General features: G+C 48.1%; 2 protein-coding genes across 2 annotated transcripts; one reads left to right on the top strand and one right to left on the bottom strand.

Moving 5' to 3' along the window:
- The first annotated feature begins 242 nt into the window (after positions 1-242).
- Positions 243-2,075, top strand: ATF4 (activating transcription factor 4). The gene is made up of 2 exons (XM_009708348.1): positions 243-591; positions 1,147-2,075. Exons 1-2 carry the CDS (start codon positions 375-377, stop codon positions 1,995-1,997), a joined length of 1,068 nt encoding a protein of 355 aa, XP_009706650.1. The 5' UTR covers positions 243-374; the 3' UTR covers positions 1,998-2,075.
- Positions 2,076-11,614: 9,539 nt separating this feature from the next.
- RPS19BP1 (ribosomal protein S19 binding protein 1) lies at positions 11,615-12,828 on the bottom strand (the record flags this gene model as incomplete). Its single annotated transcript, XM_009708349.1, has 2 exons — positions 11,615-11,749; positions 12,731-12,828. Coding segments are annotated over 2 exons (233 nt in total), but the record flags the coding sequence as incomplete, so codon positions are not given.
- Between the last annotated feature and the right edge of the window lie 296 nt (positions 12,829-13,124).

Below are 13,124 nucleotides of genomic sequence, written 5' to 3'. Positions count from 1 at the left end.
GGGGCCGGTGGCAGCCGTGCCCATATTTGGGCATGAGGAAGCCGGGCGGCCCTCGGTGGGAGACTCGCACCTGGAGCCTGCGGCTGGCTCTGGCCAGCCTTTAGGAATTAAACAAAAGTGTAAAGATGTTAAACTGCAGGCAAACAGCATTCCCGAAAAGGGAGAAGTCAGACAAGTCTGTAGAGCACCACCATACTTGCTGAAGTGGTATGGCTTTTAAAAAAAACTACTATGCTGGTTGAACAAGTACTGATGAACTAAAGTTTTCATTTGCAGGTTTTTCAAGGCACCGCACAGCAGCATTGCTGTAGTCGACAAAAAGACCCTCTACTTGTCTGCATCCTTCGACGTCAAAGTATTAAAAACTGACGAAGATGAGCCTCTTGAACAACGAGATGCTGTTGGGGGATTCATTATCCCCCTTCAGCCAGCCGTGTTCGGTGGCTGAGGAAAGTCTGGGACTCCTAGATGACTACCTGGAGGTGGCCGAGCCCCTCGGTTCGCATGGGTTCTCCAGCGACAAGGCTAAGGCAGTCTCCTCCAATTGGCTTGCTGTGGACAGTTTAGGCAACACCATAGATAGCAGCCAGGGTAAGGTATTATTTATTTGCATAAAGTGCATCGATTACCATGGCACGTAATATATTTAGTAACATTCTGATTAAAAACATTAAATTGCTAGGTTTTCATAAATGTGGAGGCAACCACATGTGTGTACCTCTGCTTGGAAACGTGTATATCACACTGCTTACACAATGCAGAATTGCAGGTCACTGGACTGGTGTATGGTAAAGTGACACTTCTCTTGCCCTTTTAATAACACAGCAACTGTAATGGTACTATTCTCTGGCAGAGGTCACAAGAAGCAAGCATGGCTGTATATTTCAAATGGCCCTGAATTCCATCCCTCTTAGTCCAACACCAGAAGAATGTTGGAACAGCTGATGGCTTACATTGAACCCTGCGGTTTTCTGCAGCTAAAGGGCAGGGGAGTGTTTTTTTTTTCTGATAGTTGATGTCTTCCCCCCTCATATAAGAGAGGGAAAACGTTAAAAGATGAGTTTCTAGATTGTTTTTAGAAGCTTGAGTTGCATTGGTTGCTGGTTTACTGAAATGGTGGGGTGGTTTTTTTTTCTTGTTGTGCAGAGGATGCCTTCTCTGGCATGGAGTGGATGGTGGAGAAGATGGATCTGAAGGAATTTGATTTTGATGCCCTGTTAGGTATGGAACATCTGGAAGCCACCGTCTCACCAGACGAGCTGATGGCCACGTTGGAAGACACGTGTGATCTCCTATTTAACCCTACCATCCAGGAATTTCACAACAAAGAACCTCCACTGATAACTGACCTAATCGCCCATCTCCCCGAATCTCCAATTGGAGCAGATCCCATGGCCCCATTGGCTTCCCTTTGGTCTTTTCCCCTCTCCCCAGGGTCTCTGACTTCCACTCCAGACCATTCCTTTAGTTTAGAACTAGGTAGTGAAGTGGATGTTCTGGAAGGAGAAAGAAAACAGGAGATTCCCACCTTCGCGGTAGTGATCACCAAGTCCGAGAAAGAGGAGGAGAACCATTCTGATGATAGCGGAATATGCATGAGCCCAGACTCCTACCTGGGAACACCCCAACATAGTCCCACCAATTCAGTCGGATCCCCCAATGACAACCAGTTCCCTACAGATGCCGGCTGTGGCTCTGTGCGATCCAAACCATATGATCATCCTGCAGAGAAGGTAGTGTCAGCAAAGGTGAAAGGAGAAAAGAAAATAGATAAGAAATTGAAAAAGATGGAGCAGAATAAGACAGCTGCCACACGTTACCGGCAGAAGAAGAGGGCGGAACAGGAGGCGCTGTCTGGGGAGTGCAGGGAGTTGGAGCAGAAGAATCAGGCCCTGAAGGAGAAAGCCGATTCCCTTAGTAAGGAAATTCAGTACTTAAAAGATCTGATTGAAGAGGTCCGCAAGGCCAAGGGCAAAAGAGCTAGAGTCCCTGAGTAGGGTAGTCAGCAGTTTGTATGTGCATGTATATATAATGTGTTTTGGTGTTTAATAAATTATTTTCTAGTAAACTTCCAATTCTGGTGTGAGATAACTGGGTACCTGTAAAGCAAGTGTAACTCGGGCTGCAGCTGGGTGTAAGTATGAACGCAATAAAGCTATTGGGTGTACGACTTGTGTCTCCGGAGGAGAATGTAACGTAACACACTGCGGCATGCCGTGGCTTCCCCTGGGTGCTGGATGTGCTGCCAAAGCACAAGGTGCTTCAAGTTGGTTCAGTTAATACAGCGGTGTGTCACCCACTACTATTTACATGTGTTTGGTAATAAATACGGAATATTTATTAAAAAAATACACTAAAGTGAGGAGGATGATACTGAGGTGCCCCCAAGTTTCTCAGTAGCAAAAGCATAATCTGGTTTAAAGACTTTTAACTTGGGGAGTCTATAGAAGACAAGACTAGGTGATACAAGGTCAGTAAAAGACTCTTAAGAGGTGGGTTTTGGTTTTGGACTTAACAGGCCTAAATATCCCTTCTGGAGAAGGTGGATGGTTCAGGGTGCAAAATGGTGATACAAGGTCAGTAAAAGACTCTTAAGTGGTGGGTTTTGGTTTTGGACTTCACAGGCCTAAATATCTCTTCTGGAGAAGGTGAATGGTTCAGGGTGCAAAATGAAAAAAAATTCAGTTGTGAACTGGAGTTTAAGAAATGAGGTTGGTAGGAGATAAGCCCAGGGTAAGTAATGGCAGTGTTGAGCTGGCACTTCATCTACTTCCGAGGCCCCGGGTGCCCAAAACAGGAGCAGAAGGCGTCTTTCCAGACCCAAACTGGTGGGGTTGGGGTAGGGGATGCCCTCGCACTGCGGTGTGAACTGGGCCAAATGGGTCGGGTTACTCTGGTGCTCTCACTGGTACAAGACCAGTACCATGTAACGAAGCGTGAAAGACTCGGAGGCTTTTTCAGACAGCCGCAGAAGAGTCAAATTTTAAGGTGTAAATACAAATTTGACTTTCTTCTACCAGGGGAACAGGTGAGTTTGTTCACAAAGCCAATTCGGCTCTACTCTGCGAGTCAGCCGTGCAGGGAAGGTGCTGGCGTGCCGGGGGTACGGGTTGTTGACGGCGAGCTGCTGCCCGGCTCCGGGGGTTTGTGTAGCTCAGCGGGGCCGAGGTGGGCGAGTTGAGGCTCTGGTGCTGGAGCGTGGTGACAGAACAAGATGCAACGGGGGAAAAAATAACGCCAACCCTGCTGTGATGGTGGCTGGCTGTTACACGCTACGGAGAGCTTCAACACAAAGACGACAGGCAGGAGCCTGGGTAACAGGGCAGTTTCTGCCTGTAGATACTAGTTTGTGCCCGTCTATTAAGTGGGTAAGTTCACAGTCTAGCCATTCAATGCAAGGACATTTTTTTTGTGATTGGTTCTGGTTCTGTGAGGTTCTGAATGTTGGTGAAGTTCCACATCCAGCGTGGGGTTCTGAATGTTGGTAAAGTTCCACATCCAGCGTGGGGTTCTGAATGTTGGTAAAGTTCCACATCCAGCGTGGCCGTACTCTGCTTCAGGATTTGCAACATGCCGTTTTAAATGATTTTGTGTGGGGTGTTGGTCGTTGGTTGGGTTTTTTTGGCCACTGACACGTGGATTTAGCAGCACCTAACCCCTGCTTGGCCTGCTGGCGCCAACTTTGGCGTGTAGACGTGCACATCCTTCCCCGAGGAGTTAAGATTCCTTCTCACTTGCACTGACACGACCCAGTAAGCTGCCCAGCTCAGGCACCCGCATGTCCCAGCCTGGCTGGTGCGGACACGCAGTGCAATGGCTTCAGGATGGGCCCTAGCCAGCGCTGGGCTCCAGCGGGGAGGGAAAAGGTCCCTAATGGTGTTGGAAAATAGTTTGTCCAGCTGCAGCCTCGTGTGGGTCCTGGTTTCTGACACAAGCTCCGTATGTCCTCAAGTTAGAGCTGCAGACCTCCAACCCTGTTCATCGCCGAAGCCCTAAGCTGATGTGCGACACGGGACGACAGCTCTGGGACCTGCTGCCTGAAGGCTCCTCCAGCAGGGAGGTGAAGTAGGGAACTGGCAGGGAGGGCTGAACGGGCCGGGCTCTCGGTGGTGGCTTGACCTGTCTGTGCTTCCAGCTCGTGCCTGGGTGCTATTTAAATTACACCAAAAAGACTCCCTGTCAGGAGTTAGGGCTCATACCACATTGAAAGTGGCGTGGGTAACTGAGACCCTGGGTTTCATGAGACAGCAGGTTTCCTGTTGTTTGAGTAGTCTCAGCCCAGACTCCTCACCTTCATGGGGGTACCTGCCCCATCTCTCGCCTCCGGGGCAAGCGCTCTGCCCTCTATGTACTGAATGAATGGGACGCACTGCAAAATGGTGGGCACGTCAAGGTCCTGCACGAAGTGCTGCTTTGTTCTCCAGAGCTTACTGATGGCTGCATGCAGGGACAAGGGACTGCTCTGGTTTTGGGAGGTAGAACAACCCAATAGGTTTCCTTCAGATCAGCTGGACCTGCCAGGCTGGAGATGGGGATAATTAGAAAGCCCAATGAGCAGGACAGTCTTTTTCTTCATGAGTCAAATCTACACCTGAGGTGACAATGTGCTTGGTCTCAGCTGAGCCATGGAAAACACGGTAACTGGTACGAGTGTATGAGCAAGTGGCTTCTCTGTGCAGGGCAAAACCCTCCTCTCAGCCCCAAACTGATCCCCTTTTCCAACCACCTCCGCTTCCCTTAGAGCCATCGCAACTTCGGCTTAAACCTGGCGGCGGCAGCCCGGGCTGTGGGGGCAGCCGGTGTATTTTACAACCCTTCCTCAACTCACCCAAAGCCTGGAGAGATTCTCAGCGCATTTATCCCCCACTCCACCCCATGGCAGGGCTGTCTGTGAGCCATCCCTGACTAAAATAAATTTTTCTTTTGAGTCCACGCTCTGCAGGCAGATGAGGCAGTATCTGTGCTGGCCAGTAAATAAATAACATCATGATTCTGGTTTCTACAGCCCCCCGGAGCGTATGTAGCTCCAATTTACCAAATTACACTCACTCCAGGGAAGGAAGATCAGAGCTGGAAGAGGAGACAAGGAATGCACGAGGCACTCATGCTGCTTGCTCTCTGCCCTGTATCCATGTCTGCGTTTTACAGGACTCCTTGCAGGAGATCCAGAAACGGAGCAGTTGGCGTCGTTACTGTTTGCTGAGGCTCCCAGCTTGCAGCTTTGCAGAGGTAGCCAATATGGCAACCTTGTGCAACGCCTGCTGAAATGACGCCGCGTTTCCATACTTAGTAACTTAGTTAAGATTTTTATACTGGCTAGAGATTAGGGCTGACTCTTCCTCTGTGTTTTTCATTTAGATTTTTTTTTCCTCCAGGCTTGTGTTAGGCACCGCTAGCATCACGCCACTCGGCTCTGCAGCCCAGCAGCTTGTCCAGCCTGCCGCAGGAGGCAAGGAACGCCAGCCCGCGGGAGAAAAAGTCTGATAGCCTCCTGCCTGGTGACTGATTTTACATTTTGCAATCTGCAGGAGCTGTCGTCTTCTTCTCACAGCCTCTCAGAACAAATGTGCTTCAATTGAATCCTTGCAGCTTGCATACGGCACGTACCATGGCCAGAAATAGATTGCAGTGCATGAAATGCAGGCTTTACCTACCCCCGGAGGAGCCCAGTTCTACATACTTGGAAACAGCACAATTCTCCCAATCTATGTTATATAAAAGCTATTTGAATCTGAAGTTGGCACGGCTGATGGGATTTCTGTCTCAGTTGTTTTTCCTCTGAATTAAGGGCAGTGAAGTAGACTTCACACGCACAGCGTGCACGACCCTCAGGCTCTCAATCCCTTAGCCAATTTTGTACTTCATGGTAAACAGGAGTCCAATATTTCCATACATAACCAAACAACCCCCGGCAGTTCACTGCTCGCAAAGCTGCTCTGACAACATACGGTCCCTTCTCACGAGCTTGTTTCTGCTGTTATCGTGATATTTATAACTACCTTCCTCTTCGCCTTGCCTTTAGAGAGACCCAGGTGCTTGCACTTCTCTTTGCAAATGAAAAGAGGAAACCACCACTGCTGACAACATCTTCTCATGCCTGTATGGAGAACCAGATGCACATCTACAGCACGCTTACAAAAATAAATCCCCAGCTGCAGCTTTGGAGAATGAAGAAAGAATGACGATAAAATCTTCCAAATAGCTTTTGGCCTGGCAGAAAGCCCAGAAATAGCTGCAAGGACACGCTGTCCTTTGGGAGATGAATGTACCCCCCAGCACTGCTGAGCTGTGCTGGTAGAAAGAAAATGTAGGTTATTCTGATCGAAACAATTTCATACAGTAGTAGTCTGGTCGCAGCTCCCTCTCCCCCAGCCCCCATGTTGTCTCCAGAGTCAGGTGCCTCTTGAAGAAAATACATTCCTTGTCTTGCCCGTGTTTCCTACAGCCTCGTTAAATATTGCCTCATCTTCTCTTTAGGTATGGTTCGGCTTCTGTTCTTGGCGTATCCATTCTCTGTTTTGAGATGCCCCTTGCTTTCTCAACCCTCTCTGTTGTGTAGCCACACTTTTCCACTTACTAAACCCATTTCTAATTCAGAAAGCCTTTTTTGGGGGTGGGAAATCTATACATTTTTGCTCAGAATAACACATTTTCTTTATCTTTTGCTAGGCTTAGGCATTCAGAAACAGCAGAATCTATATTGTCCTTCCTCTACGCATAATTTCCATCTTGTGTATACTAATTTTTTTTCTTAATACAGTTCAAGTATCTTCTGGAGACAACCTACTTTCCTCTGTCCTCCTGCTGTACTCACCGCCTTGCCGTGCAGTCCAGCACCTATACTCCTGTTACACTTCATTTCCAGTGCAAAGGCAGCCTTGGGGTCTTACCACGAGCATCCCTTGCTGGGCCAAAAAAACCCTCATCTTTACTGACTTTCCTATTGAAATGCTTCAGGCCCACAAGTTGGGCCTTGTGAATTATGAGAGGAGTTTGGTTCCCTGACCTAGGCAACACTATTTTGGCTGCTCAGGTATCCCAGGTATGCTGTCTTTGCATTATTTTCAGCGCAGTCACGCAATGTCACAAGCCACTGACTGAAGCCAGCTCTACCTGCAAGCTCCTATTTCCCTATTACATAGGTGCATGTTCTCTAAGTAATGCCTAGCTGCCTCTCATTTCTCCTTCAGCTGCTCTTCTCCTCTCTTTCACACGTACACACCCTTTTAAGAAATGGCAGGGAGCGAGTTCCAAACGCAGCAGATGCGTCAGCTTAATTTATAGAGGGCAGAGAATCGCCTAGTTCTGTATCGCCTCTGCATCTCCATTGCAACGTGCGGGCAGTCGGAGAAAAAGACCTAGTCTTTGCCTCCCATTAGAGGAGATAAATAATCTTCTTGCTGGCATGCAAACGGTGCAGCTCAGGACAGACCAGCTTGGCTAGATTACTGGTTAGCCTTGCCAACAGCTAATTCTTTCAGAAAAAAGGTGCATGCAACCCTGTAGACATCTGCAGAGCAACCTTCATGCTTTTTATGTCCCCTGTCCCCACCGGTTGGCACCATTAATCCTATTTAATGTAACTATGGATAGACATACAAACCTTTAATCCATTTAAAACCTACTAACCCTTCAGCCTGCCTTGGCTGGAGTTCCACATTTTGAGCTGTAAGGAGGCCTTAGGCAGCCTGCCGCCTTTTACACTCATTTTTAGTTGAATTGGTGGGTCTTCTTGTCTCAAAATGAGAAACTTCCTTTTGCTGTAACTTTCCTTTTGTGAGTTATTTAGGGCGCTGCTGCTGCGCACCCTTTCTCCAATAACCAGTTCCTTTCCCATGGCATTCAGGAGCCCGTCAGTGTTGCAGGTGCTGATGCTGTTGATCATCAGCAAGACTGAAATGGAAGTCAGTCATGAAAAAGAAACCAGAGGCTGAGATTCCCAAAGGTTTTTGGGACCCTCCTCCCCCTGGTTTTCCCCCACAGCTTTTTCAGCATTTTTAAGTCTTGTTTGCCTGAGCAAGTTTCACAGTCTGTCTTTGTCCATTGGCAGCCAGGTTTGTTACTGCTATGCCGTTTCAGAGGCAAGACGTTGGTTAGTGTCCTGAGCAAATGCGTTTTCTTGGTTTACGTTTGCAGTCCTCCCCTCTCCCGATACACAAGTAACGCTGAGATCAGCTGTTGTTGCTTTCTACACTAAAGACGTGAGGACTTTGGTACAGCAGAGGCTCTATAGGCTTACCTTAGCTTGTGCCCGTACGAACAAATTTTCCTGTTTGCTTTTCATTCACGTAACGAGGGAGCAATAGGCCATTAACGGGCTTGATGAATCTTATTCACAATAAGCTAGCTCAACACTGAGCATCTGGGAACTATTCTGCCTCCTCTAAACCATTTCCCTGGAAAGGTTCTACCACATTAATAACACTCCAGAGCTTTGATTTGCATTTATATTAAAGCTGCTGCTGCCGCCTCCCGTTCTGACTCCCCGCTGCGTGTGGGTGGGGATGCACTGTAAGATGGCACCCTCCTCCTTCTTCCCTAGCTCAGCTACCTCTATTTTCTGCTGCAGGATGCTCAGCCAGTGTCGCAGAGCTGGGAAGAGAGCCAGGAGCCCGATGAGCTCAGCCAGCACGTGGCCCTCACCCCGCAGCAGCGGGACACATCCCTGCACCATCGCTCGCAGCTGCGTGGGAGAGAAACGCCATCCGGCAGGTCCGAGGGTTGCGGGCTGCGGCGTGTTAGCTTCCAGGGTGGGAACCGAAGGTTGGAGGCCAACTAGGAAAAGCAGCTATGGCAGATGCTCCTTCCCTAACCCCCTCTTCTCTCTTATATGGGACAGAAAAGTCTGGCTGCAAGGAATGGAGCGATGGCACAGGTTGCTCTAAGATAGCTACCTCCTGGGGTCCCAGCGCAGCCGGGGAGCTGGCACGCTCTAGGCATGAGTAGGCCATAACATAGGCCTGGGAGTATGAGAAGATGCTTCGCTTTAGCTTACCACCAGGCACACCCAACAGGCTGGCACCTATTTTCCTCTCTAGCTTGAAGACATTCTGCTCAGGGGCCAAATCCTGTCCTTGTCTGCCCAGTGTGCAGGTGGCACTGCCGTTCTTTCCTAGGAGCTCCTGCTCTGCTAGAGAGAGGGGAAATCGAGGCTGGAACACGTCAGATCTTTGCCCTTGCAGAAGATGGTTTATCTAGAGCCATCCATTCACTTCTGCTTGCTTTTCCTTCCTCCCACAAAATAAAGTTTAATTTATTTAAGGATAGTGCTGGCTGTACAACCAAGTTTGATTTCAGTTGGCAAAATCCAGTCTGTCAGGTAGCTTTGCCCTCTTCAACAACGTAACACCTCGTGGCACACAGCCACAAGAAGTATGTGATTACTTGTGTTGGCCCTAATAGTCTTTCCAGCTAGCAGCGAGCTGCCATCCAGCTTTAAAACCCCACAGATCTGGGTGTTGTTATCCTTGGGGAAAACTGCTCTGGGCCCTGCTTTAAAGTTCCTCATTAACCTTGAAAGAACAGCTTTCCTGTTTGCTTACATTTGCAAGCAAACAAGCTGGGTTTTGTACAAAGAGAGTGAACTTCATTACCCTAGTGCTCCTTTCTGGAGTAACAAAGGATGGTTTTGCTTTCCTCAGCCTGTAGAAGGGCCCCGGAGCTGAACAACCACAGAAACAAGGCTGCATAGGAGGAACCGGTGGAGGAGGCGCAGGGGGTGACTTGAAGGACCTCTGTAAGGTCAAAGGAACTGCCAAATACTGAAAATGAGGGCTTCAAACAAAATAACACCTCAGAAACCTACCTCTTTCAAAATTCAAGCTGTGGCACAGCCAGCTTTTTCACACTGTGAATTGTCTCCATGACAGCTCCACGCAGAGCTGCATGTGTTAGACCAGCTCCCATAACACTGCAGCAGGCAGAGAGCGCAGAGATTTCAGGGAGGCATGTGCTGCATACACATTCTGCTCAACTACTTTTTCAAACAGTAGTGTTTCCATTCCTTTAAGAAGCAGTCATTCTCTTTTTTTACATGCTTTTTAATTTTAGGAGCAAGAACAGACTGAAAAAGAAGGGAATTGGTCTTTGAACTCTTCTGTATTTACCACTTTTGGCTGCAGATAGTTGAACTTGATCCTATTACAAGAAATCCCCTCCCACGTGCTATTACACAACTGCCAGTACACACACTTGAGTGTGTTCACTATTTCCCCTGTCTGGACCTCATACATCTGGATGACCTTCTCTCCCCTGCAGACGAGAGGGAAGGAACACAACAGAGGAGGCGCAGACTTAAGAGGATGGCACCAGGAATTACAATCGGAGGGCAGGGAAGGGATACCAAATTCCCACCAGTGCTGACATCAAAGCAGCTGCTGCTCAGGTCAGCGAAGCGCCTTGTAATCAACTCCTGAGTCTAACCAAAGCTTGGCATTAATCCTTCTCCTTACCTTTTTTTTTTCCCAAAGGGAATACACTTCCCATCTGCTCAGGTGAGAGATAGGAAAGGGCAGTGGCAGGAGCTCCCCAGGAACACATTTACAGCAATTTAGTGAGAAGTGGCTGGAATAACACTCCCACCTGCTGGGCCTTCGATTCGTTGCAGCCGGGCTTTTAGCAGTAGTTGATAAAAACCAACTTCCCTTCAACCCAGCAGCACAAGCTCTGGCTCAGAAGATTGTAACTAACATCTGGGTCACAACCCCTCCTGGCTACAAGGAGCTGGCAGCGCCCAGCAGCGATGCCCTCCTAGCGTGGCCGAACCTCAGTGGGAGGCTCAGGTGGAAGCACCCAAAGGACAACGTTCTGCCGTCTAAAAGCTCTTCCTTGGAGAGGAGAGACTGTGAGTAGGCAAAACAGAGGAGTCATCTCTATTCCGGCCTGCACTCTTTGAAGGCCTGAGCATGTCGGAGAGAAGATTAAATACACGTGTCAAGATGAATCAGAGAGGCCATTCTGAGTCATCTGAAAGAGAGAGATGCTTGGATCAGAACAGTGACATGGTTTGTCTTCATCAGTCATAGCCTGTCATAATAATCACCATTACAAAGACAAAAAGAGGCAGTGTCTGCAATAATTATTTAATCAAACAACATATAAAAAGTTTTTGCAATGACTGAAAAACCTGACTGAGGCTGTAATAAGAACAGAAACCGCAGGGCTACTGAGGTTCAAGAGTCTTTGAAAGCATCCTTCCCTTCCGATGATTTATTACTGCTGGTCCAAAACACTTCTCCATTCAGATACAGCAGCTTTAAATGCTCCCTGCCAAATAACACAGGTAGCAGAAGCCTTACATCCTGAGGAAGGGGAACACGATTTATATTTGGCTTGATCCACTCTTCTACAGTAAGAATGCAAGACATGTTGTCTGGAGGGAGATAATTACAAGGAGAACACATCTCAGAGCCAAGAGAACCTCTGTGGCTCTAGCTGGCCAGTAACAAGTTCTGCACAGATGCCAAGCTGCTCTGCAAGCGTGACACAAAAGCACTTGCTGGCAGAGGCACATCTCCGATGTCCCGTAACAAACATGCCGAGGAAACGGCCAGTCTTGTGTGCTGAACACTCAGCTGCAGAAAGACTGGAGCTGCAAGAATCCCTGTCACGTTTCTTATGGTCTCCCAAAGTATTCTCTCTCAAATTTACGGAAATCTTCCTCAGTAAAGACAGTGCCCTCGGGCTTCTTCTTTGCCACCTTCTTTGGAGGCTGATCTTTGGATTTTCTGCCTCTGTTCTGAGAGAGAACCTTCAGACAATAAAAAAGGAAAAAACAAATCATTGTTATCCAGACCAAACTATAAACGGTGATTTTCAAGCTTACCTGCAGCACCCCTGCTATTCTAGTGGTACCCTGCTATAACCCGGAATGCCTCCAAAGAAAAAGTAAGAGGCAATCACTGATGTTAACCAAAGCAGGTCACTGGGACGACAGCAAATACCAACTTAGTATTTGGAGTCAAATATGAAAACTACTCTCTGGTAACCGTCTCAGAGATAGAAACACTGATTTCAATTCAGACCTTTGTGAAACTATGACCTTCTTTTATCCTGTCTCTCCATGAGACAACCTGAAAACCCAACAAGTTGGTGGAATTCCCTCAGTATTTTCGAATACATTGTCACCTCCTTTCACAATCTCCAGCCTGGGAAACACTGGCCTCAACCACTTGGCTTGTTTATGTAAGTTAACAGCCTGTATCTCATAAAAATAGCCCAAGATTCTAGCAGTGTCAGCTATTCTCCTCTTCAAATCCTGGCATGGGACTCCCTTTTGGCGAAGATCATTGATTAAATTCTCAGGTTATGAGAAGCATCATTCAAGATGCTACAAAATTCCTATTCCATGAGCCGGCAGCACATCTGGTTCTTTGCTAAACAGCCTCCAGCTACAGAGAAGGCCAGTTCAATCGACAGTAAGAAGATCTGAACCAGGGCTCCTTTGCCAGCTGAAGCTATGAAATATCTTTGGTAATTAAGAAAAGCCAACAAGTTGTCAGTACATTTTAACTTGCATCAGAGAATATCATAAGGAACAACATATCAACAAGAGTTTAAAGCTTAGTAAGTTATTTTGCCAGTGCACACAGGAATTTCTCAAGGCCACTTGCAGACAGAAACTTAATTTGACTCCTTTGCGCAGGGTCCAAGCTGGAAGACCTGGGGATGATTCCCATCTACCTGTGTTTGTCAGCAGAAGCAGAACCCCAAACAGAAGTGACAGTCTTACTTGTTCTGTGATGGCTTTGCTTGCAACAAATCGTCCCCTCAACATGTACTGCAGGTTTGCTCTCAAGTGATTCACGGCCTTCTTCTTATGATACTCCTCTAGGCCAAAGCAGAGGGGGACAAAACATATGAGCCACCCACCGAGGCAGCACGCAAGAAGAGACACAGGAGGATAAGCAAGGTGCTGGGAGAAAGAGACATTTTTGCAGCTCGGGGATAGGGATGCATCCACCGATCAGGCTGTGTTTATGTGGGGGACACCAGAAGGGCGTCCAGGAGGACGGGAAGGGACGGATAGAAGCGACGGGGAGCGGGGCTGCGGGACACCACAAGGGGACCTGGTGCGAAGGCTGCGGAGGGCGACAAACCTGCTTCTCCCTCCCCCCGGAGGCGGG

This window comes from Cariama cristata, unplaced genomic scaffold (assembly GCF_000690535.1).
Source record: "Cariama cristata isolate BGI_N322 unplaced genomic scaffold, ASM69053v1 scaffold13539, whole genome shotgun sequence".
Taxonomy (NCBI): Eukaryota; Metazoa; Chordata; class Aves; order Cariamiformes; family Cariamidae; genus Cariama; species Cariama cristata.
This window is presented reverse-complemented; position numbering and strand designations above follow the sequence as displayed.